This window comes from Neovison vison, chromosome 6, assembly GCF_020171115.1.
Source record: "Neovison vison isolate M4711 chromosome 6, ASM_NN_V1, whole genome shotgun sequence".
NCBI lineage: Eukaryota > Metazoa > Chordata > Mammalia > Carnivora > Mustelidae > Neogale > Neogale vison.
Genome location: NC_058096.1, coordinates 209,282,155 through 209,295,963, shown reverse-complemented (window position 1 = coordinate 209,295,963; position 13,809 = coordinate 209,282,155). Strand labels below are relative to the sequence as shown.

General features: G+C 53.0%; 1 protein-coding gene across 4 annotated transcripts; it reads left to right on the top strand.

Moving 5' to 3' along the window:
• Positions 1-4,072, top strand: TMEM42 (transmembrane protein 42). Of its 4 annotated transcripts, XM_044253758.1 has the most exons (5): positions 142-209; positions 472-580; positions 1,824-1,989; positions 2,570-2,716; positions 3,516-4,072. In XM_044253758.1, the coding sequence occupies exons 3-5, from the start codon at positions 1,933-1,935 to the stop codon at positions 3,942-3,944; spliced, it is 633 nt and encodes a 210-aa protein (XP_044109693.1). In that variant the 5' UTR covers positions 142-209; positions 472-580; positions 1,824-1,932; the 3' UTR covers positions 3,945-4,072. The 4 variants fall into 4 exon arrangements, with proteins under 4 accessions (XP_044109692.1, XP_044109695.1, XP_044109693.1 ...); XM_044253759.1 differs by lacking the exon at positions 472-580 and having other exon boundaries at positions 153-209; XM_044253757.1 differs by lacking the exons at positions 472-580; positions 1,824-1,989 and having other exon boundaries at positions 1-209.
• Positions 4,073-13,809: the final 9,737 nt, after the last annotated feature.

Sequence of the window (13,809 nt, the reverse complement as noted above, 5' to 3'; positions counted from 1 at the left end):
AGGTGGCGGCGGGCACCATGGCCGAGGGGCCGCAGTCCCCCGGCGGCACCGTGTGCCCGACCGCCTACCCCGACGCCCCCGCGGAATTCCCCCCTCACCTCCAGGCCGGCGCGATGCGGCGCCGCTTCTGGGGAGTGTTCAACTGCCTGTGCGCCGGCGCGTTCGGGGCCCTGGCCGCCGCCTCCGCCAAGCTGGCCTTCGGCAGCGAGGTCGAGCCCGGGGCGCCTCTGCGGCCGGCGGGCGGGTGGGCGCGGGCGGAGGAGGGGCGCTGCAGGGCCTGCGAGGCTCCGGGGAGGGGGTTGGATTGGGGTTGGGGGCGCAGGGCGAAGCCTGACGCCCGCAGGTCTGTTCGCCCGGTCCGCAGCCGGGCGCTGCAGTCAGCTGGGGGGCAGGAGAGCATCCCTGCCTTCCAAACCCGTCAAATCCTCGTCCAGTGTAGGCGGTAAGAGACCTGAGCCTCTTCCCTACCAGGGACCTGCAGTCTGTCCTCCGACCGGACTAGTTCGCGTTCCTACATCCACTCTCTGCCTCTCATTTTAAGCCCCTTGTGCCTGAACGTTTCTCTCCACGTGACTCTTAGGTGAGAAGCCCGTTGCCCATCTCTTTGCTCCGTTATTAACAAGTGTTTTGACCGGTATACCCCGCTGCCCGGAAAACTGGGAGTTTGGGATACGTAGGCATAAGAGAGGACAGAGGAGCATTCTGGACACCACCTCCCTCAACCTACCGCCTTCCCGAGAACCCCTAAACTGCCTCCCCACGTCTGCGGTAGTGGACCTCTGCCCCTCCCATCCTGAGTGGTAGGCCAGTGTCTGCTGCTGGAGGGGTTTCTCTGCCCCAGCGCCCCACGGTTAGGTCCTGACCTGGACAGTGGACAGACTGGCCCCTGCCAGTCAGCCTGTTTAGGGCAGAACCACCATGCTTGAGGTTAGTGTCCTGTTGGGTATAATTCCGGAAGCCCAAAGGGGATGAGTACCTGAACTAGGATGAGGTTTCCTAGTCTGTTTAGTTGTGCTCCAGGTCTCAATAACTACCTCAGCAGGTTGCCCTGGTGCATACAAGGCTTTTGTGAAAATTCTGCAGACACACGCTTTCCTTTTTTTTTTTTAAAAGATTTTATTTACTTGACAAACAAGAGAGAGATCACAAGTAGGCAGAGCAGCAGACAGAGGGAGAGGGGGAAGCAGGCTCCCTGCTGAGCAGAAAGCCTGATGCCTTGCAGGGCCTGATCCCAGGACGCTGGGATCACTACCAGAGCTGAAGGCAGACACTGAACGGACTGAGCCACTCAGGCACCCCAAGACATCCTTTCCTTAAGACACTAATATAGTCAACAGCTAGAAAACTGTTACAAGAAATAAGAGTATGAGGGTCAACTGGGTGGCTCAGTCAGTAGAGCATGCACTGCTTGGTCTTGGGGTTGTGAGTTCAAGTCCCACATTAGGTGTAGAGATTACTCAAAAATAAAATCCTTTTTAAAAAGAAAGAAACAATAGTGTGATATTTAGATGAGCACCCCAGAGGAGGCAGCTCTGTCTGCAAGCAGGTTTCTTTTCTTCTTTTTTTTTTTTATCCATTCATTTGTCAGACCGAGATCACAAATAGAGAGGCAGGCAAAGGGAAAGGGAGAAGCAGGCTTCCCGCTGAGCAGCGAGCCCGATGTGGGGCTCAATTCCAGGACCCCGAGAGTACAACCCAAGCCGAAGGCAGAGGCTTAACCCACTGAGCCACGCAGGCGCCCGTGCAAGAGGTTTCTAATCGAAAACCAAGCAAGGGGTCTGCATGTTCTTTGTGCAGGAGGCTTAAGATCCTTTCCTTTCCAGGCTCTCACCTTTAAAAAAGAAAAAGGCTGCAAGGACTCGAAGTGATGTCTGGAATCGCTAGTTGAGTAGCGGGGGTTTTCCCTGAGCAGGGCTTGTCCTGGTTAAGAGCATGGAGCCACTGCCTGCTTTTCAATCCTGGAGCTTCCACGGGCTAGAGGCACTTGAGGCAAGTTACTAATGCCTTAGGTTCCTTATCTGTAAAGCGAAGTTAAGGAATAAATGAGAATGCACTTAAGATACTGGCCACAGGGCCTGGCCCAGAATGAAAGCTCCTAAATGCCCAGAAGGACTGGCCTGAGTGTCCGGTAGCCTGCACGGGGTGGGGGTAGGGGGCATGTTGAATTCATGCTTTATCTGATGCCGGGAAGTGAGGACTCTGCCCCCTGATTTGCTCTCACTGTATACGGACTAATAACTGCTTGCCCTCTGCTCCAGTCCCCAACACCAGCAAGGGACTTGTGTTCAAAACGAAGTACTGGTTACTGATTAGCTTTTTGCTCTGCCCCAGGGCACCTGGCTGGCAAGACGGCCAGGTAAGTCTCAGTTTATTTCAGCTATAAAATGGGTGCGCTGAGCCCAGTGTTAGGTGGAGTGCTGTGCAGGAAAGCTCTGAGGACCGCCTACCCTGGCCGTGGCAGGATCTCAGCAGGGCCCAGCTGCGCGTAATCAGGCCCCTGGGAGTGCTGTGAGGGGGGCCGCAGGTCCGCTGTGGCTGGGCGTGGCCGCAGTGACACTTTGTCCCGCAGGTGAACATGGCCTTCTGCATCTTAGGCGTCATCATGATGGCGACCACCAATTCTCTGATGTGGACGTTCTTTAGCCGGGGCCTCAGTTTCTCCATGTCTTCGGCCATTGCATCCGTCACGGTGACATTTTCAAACATCCTCAGCTCGGTGAGTAGCCCTGGGGGTGCAGTCCCCCTGTCCCAAAGCTGGGTTCCGGGGAAGTTGGGGGAACTCCCGCCCTCCTAGACAGGAGCCAACTTGAGTTTGGACTGCGGCTTGACCCCTGATGGCTGCTCCTCTCATCTCAAACCCTGGCCGAATTCTCAAGCTAGCTGGGTACGAAGTCCAACTTTTAAAAAGGCCTCCCTGCGCACTGCCCTTCCAGGCTGCAGCCCTCATTCTCAAGTCTTGGCCGCCTCTGGGCAAACGGATGCCTAGGGCTCTGTGAACTTGAGCATGAGATGGGGAGGGCGGACGCTCTTTCCTATGATAGCCTGATGTCAGCCAGGTGGGTCTGAGCCCCGTCGGTCCTGCAGTTGAAGGAGGGAGGACTTGGCCTGCCGGTTTAGATCAGCAAACACCCGGCACCAGCTGTGTGCTGGGCCTTAGCGGCTGGCCTCTTGCTGGTCTTTCTTGTGCACTTGGCTCGGGGGCCGGGGCTGGGAGGAGGGCACCCTCCCCCGCCCCCGCAGGTGAGCCAACCATGAATAGTGACTTGTGAAAGGTGACAGCTGGGCTTCAAGCCCCCGACTTCCAGCTCCAGACCTTTCTTCCTGCCCCAGGAGGGCATTCGGCCCCAGGGGGAGTGAGGCGGTGCCTACTCACCACGGTCAAGTCCTGTGGACACATGTGGCCGTGACCTCACCACGGTCTCTGTCTCACAGGCCTTCCTGGGCTTTGTGTTGTATGGAGAGTGCCAGGAGGTCTTGTGGTGGGGAGGCGTGTTCCTCATCCTCTGTGGACTCAGCCTGATCCACAGGAAGCTGCCCCCCAGCGGAAAGACCACCGAACGCAAGCAGCAGTAGCAGCAGGTGCCAGGGGGACCCGCCGGAGAGACAGCACAGCGGCCCAGGTGCGGGATGGCCTGTGGGGACCACCTCCCGGGCCTTCTGACCATCGGCCATGTGGAGATGTTCCTGAGGGAAATAGGCCCCTGACCCAGCAGGCTCGAGGGTGGCCAGCCGCAGCTTCTGGAAGGGGAAGGACAGGCACACGCGTATTCGGCCTGAAGCCTTCTCGATACACATGGATGGTGCTTTCAATGCTCACAACCCTGACCCCCACCCCAGCGCCCTGTGGCAGACACTGGAGACCCCGGGGTCGGTCTGCGGGGTGTCGGGCCTCGAGACCGCGCTGTAATTGCAATCCTGTGGCCGGACGGAGGGCCGGCAGGTGACACTGGGGTGCGTTCCGGGGGAGCTTTCCGACACCTCCACGCGGCTGGACCGGGGTACCTGCGTCATGCTTCTGCAGTTCAGCGAAGGGGAAGCTGGATTAATAAATCTTTTGGTTTGTAAGTGAAAAGTAGCCAGTGTGGAATCTTAATGCTTTCCTATGCGCCCTCCCCTTTTCTTTCTTTTCCTGATACTTTGGAATAAGAGGAAGCAGCCTGGGTGAGCCTCAGCCCTTGGAGTTGGGAGCTGCCCTCGTCCCCTGAGGCCTGGGGCTCAGCTGCCCGCCCAGCTCAAGCTCGAGCACATGGTCCCTTCCTGATGCCACCCAGGCTGGATAGCGCTCTTCAGTTTCAGCAGCATCTGCCGGTTTTCTTGGTGCGCCAAGAGGAAGGCCTGCCCTCACTTTGGGGACCTAGTTTTGTTTTACTTGGTGGGAAAGGAAGCCGGCTCAGAGGCTGCTCTCGCCTCCTCGTTCTCCCTGTAGCCCTCTCTGCCCTTTGATTGTTTTTCTTGGATCCCTGTGACTTTATCGTATGTGACGCAGTGTGAGTGTAATTCCTAGTCCCAAATGGTCTGTACGCTGCTTGTTCCCTCGTGTGGAGCTCCAAGTTCTTTGTGTGGGGTGGGGAGGCTTCCCCGGGATGTCCCAGTGCCCTCGCAGCTCTCTCCAAGGCTGCCTGCCTCCATGTCTGTTTCAGACACTCCCTGCAGGAGGGAGGGACTTGGTGGCCAAGAGGCAGTTGGGGGAGGGGGAGGGACAAGGGACATGTCCAGGCTGCCCCTCCTCCCCCACCAAGGGGAGGCCCTGTAGGCCCTCCTTGGTCCTCCTTGGCCCTCTAGGACTCACCGGACAGCTGACAGATGAGCTTCCAAAAACCATCCTGTGGCTCCTAGTGAGTGGGATCTGGCCTTAGTGCACCTCTCCAGCCTTCACACGCCCGCTCACCACGCTTGAGTTACCCCCACACTTGCATCTCAACAGTTCTTGAGTCTAGCATGTCCAGTCCCGCCTCCGTGCTTGGTGTTTGTTTGTTTTTTTTTTTTTGCAGGAATAAGAAAGCCCATCCTAAGAGTCAGAGGCGTCCTTAAGGGGCCCCTGAATAGCCAAAACAATCTTGAGAAAGAAAAACAGTGTCTGAGGACTTACCCACCCTGATTCCAAACCTTACTGCAAAGCTACATAATGAAAACGGTATAGTACCAACATCTAGACATGAACCAGTGGTACGGAGTCGAGAACCCAAGCCCGTTGAGAAGGGCATCGAGACCATTCAGTGGGAAAGGGCAGTCTTTTAGCAGCTGGTACTGGAGAAACTGGATATCTGTATGCAAAAGAATGAAGTTGGACCCTTTCATCGTAGAGAAAATGGAACTCGAAATGAATGGAAGACCTAAAATTAAGATTTATTTATTTATTTATTTGTCAGAGAGAGAAAGAGAGAGAGAAGGCAAGCCGGCAGAGTGGCAGGCAGAGGCAGAGGGAGAAGCAGGCTCCGCACTGAGCAGGGAGCCCAATTCAGGACTTGATCCCAGGACCCTGGGATCATGACCTGAGCCAAAGGCAGTGGCTTCACTGACTGAGCCACCCAGGCATCCCTTGAAGACCTAAAATTATAAGAACTAAAACTACGAGCTCTTAGAAGAAAACCAAGGAAAAGCTTCATGACATTGGGTTTGGCAATGATTTTTTTTTTTTTTAAGATTTTATTTATTTATTTGACAGAGATCACAAGTAGGCAGAGAGGCAGGCAGAGAGAGAGAGAGAGAGGAGGAAGCAGGCTCCCTGCTGAGCAGAGAGCCCGATGCGGGACTCGATCCCAGGACCCTGAGATCATGACCTGAGCCGAAGGCAGCGGCTTAATCCACTGAGCCACCCAGGCACCCGGCAATGATTTTTTGACACCTAAGGCACAGGCAGCACAAAAGAGAAATAAATTAGGCCTCGTCAAAATTGAGAATTTTTGTACATCACAGGACACCATCAAGAGAGTGAATACAGGGGCGCCTGGGTGGCTCAGTGGGTTAAGCATCGGTCTTCAGCTCAGGTCATGATCTCAGGGTCCTGGGATCGAGCCCCGCATCGGGCTCTCTGCTCAGCATGGAACCTGTTTCCCCTTCTCTCTCTGCCTGCCTTTCTGCCTACTTGTGATCTCTCTGTCAAATAAATAAAACCTTTGAAAAAAAAATAATAAAATCCACTCTTGAAAAAAAAAAAAAAGAAGAGTGAACACATAACCTACAGAATGGGAGATATTTTGCAAATTATAGATCTGAAAAGGGATTAATATCCAGAATATATAAAGAACTTTTACAATTCGTTAACAACAACAAAAATATTCAACTTCAAAGCAGGCAAAGGACATGAACACACATTTCTCCAAAGAAGATACATAGATAGCCAAGAAGCCCACGGAAGGGGCTTCTTGGCCATCTGCGTATGACCAAGTCACTAGTCACCATGAAAATGCCAATCTAAACCACAATGAGAGAGCGTCTCATGCCGATTAGGAAGGCTACCATCAGAACAAAACAAACCACAAAAGGTGACAAGTCTTGGTGAGAGTGGAGAATGTGGAGCCCTTGTGCATTGCTGGTGGGATTGTAAAACGGTACCATGGTGGGGGATAGTTTGGCAGATGCACAAAAAGAATTGAAAGCAGAGACTCACACAGATACTTGTGTTCATAATATGTTAATTACAATGGCCAGAAGGTGGAAACATTCTGGATAAACAATGTGGTAATATACATACAATAGGCTGTTCAGCTATAAAAAGGAATGAAGGTCTAACACACGGGCTGCAGAGATGAACCTTGTAAAGTTTGCTAAGTTAAATAAGCCAGACACCAAGTGACAAATATTGTCTGATCCCACTTACATGAGAGGCCAAGGAGAGGCGAATTCACAGAGACAGAAAGTAGGAAGGGGGTTGCTCTGGGACAGAGAGGAGAGGAATGGGGAGTTCGTGTTCAAGGGAGACAGAGTTCCAGTCTGGGGCAACAACATTCTGGAGATAGATAAGTAGTAACTGTTGCACGACATAGAGTTTTTAACACCACTGAATGGTCACTTACTTTTTTTAAAAAAAGATTTTATTTATTTATTTGACAGACAGAGATCACACGTAGGCAGAGAGGCAGGCAGAGAGAGGGGGAAGCAGGATCCCTGCTTGAGCAGAGAGCCCGATGCGGGGCTCGATCCCAAGACCCTGGGATCATGACCTGAGCTGAAGGCAGAGGCTTTAACCCACTGAGCCACCCAGGGGCCCCTAAATTTTATGTCTTAATTGTATTTGAATTGAAGTTGAAATTGAATTCAATTTCAATTGAAAACCAAACCAAACTGAGAAAAGAAGGAATGGCAGGTGTAAAGTTTTTCCGGCGAGATGAAACACAACACCAGGCAAAGTGGGTGCAAGGCAAGATTTATTAAAAACACTCTCCGGCGAAGTTTCGGGGCTCAGGAGAAGGGGAGCCAGGAAAGTTGCGCCGGGAGGAGGTGGGCACCCTCGGGCGAGGTTCCGCGACTCTGTAAAGCAGAGTGGCGGAAGTTGCGCCCAAGGCAGGGAGAAGGGGGCTTTTAAGGGGCCTCGAGGGGAGTTCAGGGGTCTTTTGGCAAGTTTCCCTTATTTGGATATTTCGCCTGCTCATCTGGGTCCCATTGGTCCACTGGAGCCTGGGGTGGGGGTCTCAGATTCCTGCTTGTCAGGGTCCCATTGGTCCACGGGAGTCCGGGGCGGAAGGGTTTTCAGATTCCTGCTTGGGTCTTTGTTCTCCTGTTTGGGCTCAGGTTTTGTGGCGGGGACTTTGGCCATCTTAAGTAGCCCTTTCTTTCTGCCAGTCCAGCAGTAGGAAGAGGGATTGGAGACAGCCAGCGGTGAAGTCCCTTTCAACGAGATTTCCTACGAAGGGGCAGTAGGTGGCAGAGAAGATGGGGACAAGAGGGGCAGTGAACTATCAGTGGGGAGACTGAAGGAAAAAGGAAGCCCTGAGCTGGGGTCTGGTGCACACTCAACGTCTCACTTGAGCGAGGCGTGCCGACATCTCACTCTCGTCTCGCAGAGGTCAGGACTTACGTCCGTGGGCAGAGCGCCAGGTAAGGTGGCTGGATGCGGTCGGAGGGGCCCGTAGAAGTTCTTTTCTCAAAGTTCCTTAAATTTCAAATCATGAAGAAAAGACAATACACCTCAAAAGAAAACTGGGCAAAGTTGATCATTCACAGAAGAGGAAGCTTGAACAGCTGAACATTAAAAAAAAAAAAAAAAAGATTTATTTTTAGAGAGAGACAGCATGCAGAGAGGGGAGGGACAGAGGGAGTCTTAAGCAGCCTCTGCGTTGGGTCTGGAGCCGGATGCGGGGCTTGACCTCTCCTTCCTGAGATCAGGACCTGAGTGAAAACGGGCAATCGGGTACTTAACTGCCTGGGCCACCCATGCTTCTGGGAAAACCGAGAACAGGTAATAAACATTTGAAAAGCTTCAATCTCACTAGAGATGGGGAAATGCAAATTAAGACCACAGCGTGGAGAGAAGACACAGACAGGCCTTACTGAGGCTGAAAATCCTTGCAAACATCTCTTGGATAATGAACTTGTTTCCAGGGTGCCTGGGAGGCTCAGTGGGTTAAGTAAGCCTCTGCCTTTGGCCCAGGTCATAATCTCGGGGTCCTGGGATTGAGACCCGGGTGGGGCTTTCTGCTCACCGGGGAGCCTGCTTCCTCCTCTCTCTCTGCCTGTCTCTGCCTACTTGTGATCTCTCTCTCTGTCAAATAAATAAATAAGATCTTAAAAAATTAAAAAAAAAATAAAAATAAAATAAGATCTTTAAAACAAAACAAAACAAAACAAAACACTTGTCTCCAGCAGATGTCCCACCAGTGCTGAGGTGCTGGTGGGAGCGGGTTGGTGCTGCTGGGCTCACCCTGGTAACATCACCACCCGCCTTCCGGTGGCTCCGTGTGTCACGCTGCCTACACTGTGGTCCTATGAGCCGCCCTGCATTTATTTTCGAAACGCCTCCAGGACATCAGGACATTTCAGGGACCCAGGCAATCGTGGGAGGTGTGGTTAAAGGTTCATAAAAGGGAGATGGTGCCATTCGCCACGCTGAGACAACCTGTTGGCTTTTAGAGAGAAGTGAGCCTGGTTCGCTACCTCATGCCGCTGTCCATGATAAATTCCAGGAAGGCCAAAGATGAAACTGTAAAGCAGAGAAGAAAACGAAGGCAGCGTGAAGAACCATCTTGGAGGGAAGATGTTTCCCAGGAAACTGGAAACCTAGAAACAAAGGGGAAGATAGAGAAACCGACTACATAAAAGTTAAAAAAAATGTGTAGCAGAACTCGGAGGGGGAAGGTAATGAATAAATAGAAGCTACTCTGAAGCCTAAAAGAACTCCTGTGGGGCGCCTGGGTGGCTCAATTGGTTAAGCCATAGCCTTTGGCTCAGGTCACGATTCTGGAGTCCTGAGATGGAGTCCCGCATCCGGCTCCCAGCTCCACGGGGAGTCTGCTTCTCCCTCCAGCCTTGTCCCCTCTCATGCTCTCCCTCACTGTCTATCAAAGAAATTAAAAAAAAAAAAAAAAAAAGGCGCTCCTGTGGGTCCAAAGAAAATGACCCACATCCCAGACGCTGAGTGGACAGTATTCTGTAGCCGAGAGTGGTCAGTAAGATACTCAGTCTTACTTGTAATAGGGGTTGTCATGAAATAACATCAAAACAGTAACGAGAGAGCCCCCCCATCCATCAGATTGGCTGAGATGAACATTTTTTTTTTTAAGATTATTTATTTATTTATTTATTTGACAGACAGAGATCACAAGTAGACAGAGAGGCAGGCAGAGAGAGAGGAGGAAGCAGGCTCCCTGCTGAGCAGAGAGCCCAATGCAGGGCTCGATCCCAGGACCCTAAGATCATGACCTGAGCTGAAGGCAGCGGCTTAACCCACTGAGCCACCCAGGCGCCCCTGAGATGAACAGTTTAATAGGAGCAGAGTTTGGCTGGCTGGCTGGCTGGTTTTGAAAGGCATCTTCCCATCTTTCTATGGGAATCCCTGATGTAGTCTCTGGAAGGTTCTCTGGAAACATTTATGGAAATTCAAGAGGCACATACCCTGTGACACAGCAGTTCGACTTTGGAAGATTTATGTTCTAAATCTCGTCCCTCAGAAGTGCAAAAACGTGGGTGCAAGGAAGCTGTCACATATCAGAAGATGTGAACAATGTCAGCGCCTGGCCGGGGGCAGTAGTGACCACGAGGAGAAAGAGAACTACCTGGATGGTTAAGAAATAAACTCCAAGGTATGTTTTAGCAGGAAAAAAAAAAAAAGGCAAGGTACGAAATGGTAAGTTGAGAAAGTTCCACCTGGTGTGAGCAAATGTTTATGGCAGAGAAAACTGGAAAGATACTTCCTAGTGGTTGCCTCTGGAAAGAGGGTCTGAGGGTCTGGCAGGGAGACATTTAATTTTTACCAGGGGTATTTTTTACTTTCCATTCTGTTCGGAATCTTTGATTCCTGAATCAGAGGATTCACATCTTTCATCTGTTCCAGAAAGTTCTTAGCATCATTGCTTTGATGCCGCTGTTCCCTTATGCTGGATATTTCTCCTCCCGGAATTCCTACTGCGTGTGTTTTGGACTTTCTCATCCAAGCCTGCCCCTCTCAGTTGGACCATATGCATGGGGTGAAGACAGCCCCCCGGATTGATCTCCCTGACGGCCTTTCTGGGGCCTGGGGTTAACCAGTTAAAACCCAGCTCGTGAGCCACGAAGATCTGTCACTGAAAGGCCAGGTGGCTTCTGCAAATTTCTACTGGGCCCCAGGCATCAATCCAGGCACAGCACAAATCTGGCCAGAAAACTGAAGTTGATCTGAAAGCCTCCCACGGCAGAGTCCGTGTCATGGGAGGCGCCGTGCCCACATGGGAGGTTCGGTCCCCGAGGGCCTACACGGTCCCCCTGAACACAGAGCCTGTAGCTGTTCGGGCACCCCAGGGAGGACCTCCACCAGGCAGGATAGGCTGGCAGGCCCCAGTGTGGCCGCCCGCCCGCCTGCCATGGGGCCTCCTGTCCTAGAGAACTCGGCCCAGACCCGGGACTCCAGGCCAGTCCTCAGTTTCCAAGGGGCTGCCTGCCGTGGTCCACGGCCGGTGTGTAAGCATTCAGCGTGGAGCGTGCAGATGGCCAGCTCATTCTGGATTCAGAGCTCTTGCAGCAGCTTGGAAAGGCAGAAAGGAAGCTTCCAGAAAGAGGTCCGAAAGTCAAGATCTGGAATGCCTTCCTGCAGCTGGGCCTCTGTTCTTTCTCTGTCGTGACCAAGTCCGTGTGTCCCATTCTGCTGTCTTACTTCACATGGACTCAGCCATTCCTGCTCCTCCCCAGACCCTTCCTCTGCAAGGGCTGCGTGCACGAGGGATGGAAGCCTTCTGAATGCAGTTTAACCAGAACCACGCTAGGGAATTGGTCAGGAAGGTGCCTGGCTGGCTTAGGCAGTTAAGGCTTCGGCTTGGGTCCTGGGTCGTGGGATTGAGTCCTGCTCAGCGGGGAGCCTGCACCTCCCTCTTCCTCTACCCCACCCTCCTGCTTGTGTTCTTCTCTCTCTCAAATAAATAAATAAAATCCTTTTTTTTTTTTTTAAGATTTTATTTATTTATTAGACAGAGATCACAAGTAGGCAGAGAGGCAGGCAGAGAGAGAGAGGGGGAAGCAGGCTCCCCGCTGAGCAGAGATCCCGATGCGGGGCTCGATCCCAGGACCCTGGGATCATGACCTGAGCCAAAGGCAGAGGCTTTAACCCACTGAGCCACCCAGGCACCCTAAATAAATAAAATCTTAAAAAAAAAAAAAAAAAAAGAATTGGTCAGGAAGAAATCTCACATATTTCTGACATGGTTTACATCATCTTGCACTCTGTTCTGACCATTGATGCACTGAGCAGCCTAGACATCTGCATGTAATAATCAAAGGGTCTTCCTAATGTGTGAAGACCAGGAGGGAGAGGAGGGATGTAGAGGCAGGCTGTCAGTGCGCTGTTGCAAACTGCAATGAATCTAGAAGGTCAATCATACCCCTCAGGGGTCCCGAGTAGTCTGAGCTGGCAGGAGCACTTGGGGTCCCTGAGATGTGCCCTCCCCAGCTGCCGGCAGGGTCACAGCATCGGGACACAGAGTCTCTCAGCAACTGGATTCCAGATGTACCCATCAGAGGCCAGGCTTTCCTCTGCGGGCATCTGTTCATGACCCAGAAGTTCTAGCCAGCATCTGGGACGTTTCCATAGCCCAGGGGTTACACAGAGCACTGTCCAAAATCTGCAACAGGCCTGAACCCAAGTCACTGAGCCAAGTTTGCTGAGCCCGAGCCCGAGCTGCGTTGCGGACAGGTTGGAATTTTCTCCGTACTGACTTCCTGAAAAAGGAGCTCACCACCTCTCCCCTCACTTGAGTGTTCCAGACCATCGAACACAGGTGTTTCACCTGGGGCTGCCTGTTGGACCGGCCCTGCGCTCCTGAGACAGCCTGACCCTGCCCTTCCGCACAGGTGCGTCTTGGAACCGTGCTGAGGGGGGATTGGGGGTGCCCAGAGCACGTGGGTTCCCATCCCAGAGTGGCCCTTCCAGACCAGGGTGCCCTCGCCTCCTTGATCCTGTCTCCCGGTCTGTCATGAGAGAATGATGTGGGTACAATGAGGATGGAATGGGAGACGGAGGCAGGGCCTGGCTCTAAGCTGGGGCGGCGGGAGCTTCTGTCCTCAGCCCGGGTCCTTAGCGAGGGGCAGGGTGTGGCTGGGAGAGGCCAGAGCAGAGAAAGGAGACAGCAGCCCCCGCAGAGTGGTCTGGATGAATCATGGGGCTGAGGTTGTTGACACGTTAGCTGCGTGGGCTGGAGGCAAGCCAGTAAGAGTGATTAAAAGTCCCGCACTTTGGATGCAAAGATAATAGGAAATGGCTCATCCATGGCTCCCGGTTAGGTAAGTATGTGCTTGAGTACCAGTGGGGGGTTGGGACGGGAACAGACAGGAAATCTAGTAGATCTGGGGACAGGAAGTGGGATAATGGGGATGGTCTTGCTTCTTGAGTGTTGTTTTTGAGTTAAGAAAAAAAAAACAAAAAACAAAAACAGATCTATACTAGAGGATGCATTTTGCCCCTGCCTGGGAAAGAACTCCTTTCGCTCCTTCTAGGAGGGAGGCGTAGGGTCTGCTGCAAGGTGCAGGTGGAGATTACAGTTGGAAGCATCTCTCTTCCCTGTGGCCACGATAAAGCAAGCACCTGCTGTGTGCTGTGCCGAGGGCCACCTGCTCAGCCCAGAGCCCCAGGACATCACTTCTCCTGACTTCAGGGGTTGTACCGTGTCCCCAGTTACAGTGCATTCTGCCTGTAAATATTTACTGAGCACCTATATCACTCACTCAGCAAACGCCTGCTGTCTGTCTACTGCATCCTGGGAACCCCCCGGGTTCTGGGAACACGTCCCTGCTTTCCTCCACTTGCCTGTTCTAACAGAGGGAGTGGGACCGCAAGCCAACAAGCGTACAAGACAATTTCAGAAAAGGACTCATGCGCTGAAAAGACCAAAGCCCAAGCGTCCCCAGGTGGGAGAGACGGCAGCGGGTCAGGTGGGGCTGAATCAGCCGGGGCGGGGAAGGCTTCTCTGGAGCCACTCCCCTGCCCCGCCCCAGCCCAGGCAGACTTGAGAGCAGGGGTCCTGGCCGGGAATGCAGCAAGTGCAAAGGCCCCCAGGGAGGGGACGCCAGCCACCCAGTGGTGTCCTCTGAGGACCAGAGACCTGGTCGTTGCTGGGAGGTGGGGTGAGGGTGGGCAGGCTCCAGATGCCCCTGGAGGGCCCTATGCAGGCCACAGGAAGGGGGTGGATC

Excerpts from the sequence above, each read along its gene's own strand:
- TMEM42 (XM_044253757.1), top strand. The coding sequence starts at position 18 with ATGGCCGAGGGGCCGCAGTCCCCCGGCGGCACCGTGTGCCCGACCGCC. Across the intron at positions 210-2,569 it reads AGCTGGCCTTCGGCAGCGAG|GTGAACATGGCCTTCTGCAT; the intron begins GTCGAGCCCGGG and ends TTTGTCCCGCAG. Across the intron at positions 2,717-3,515 it reads TTTCAAACATCCTCAGCTCG|CCTGATCCACAGGAAGCTGC; the intron begins GTGAGTAGCCCT and ends CTGTGGACTCAG.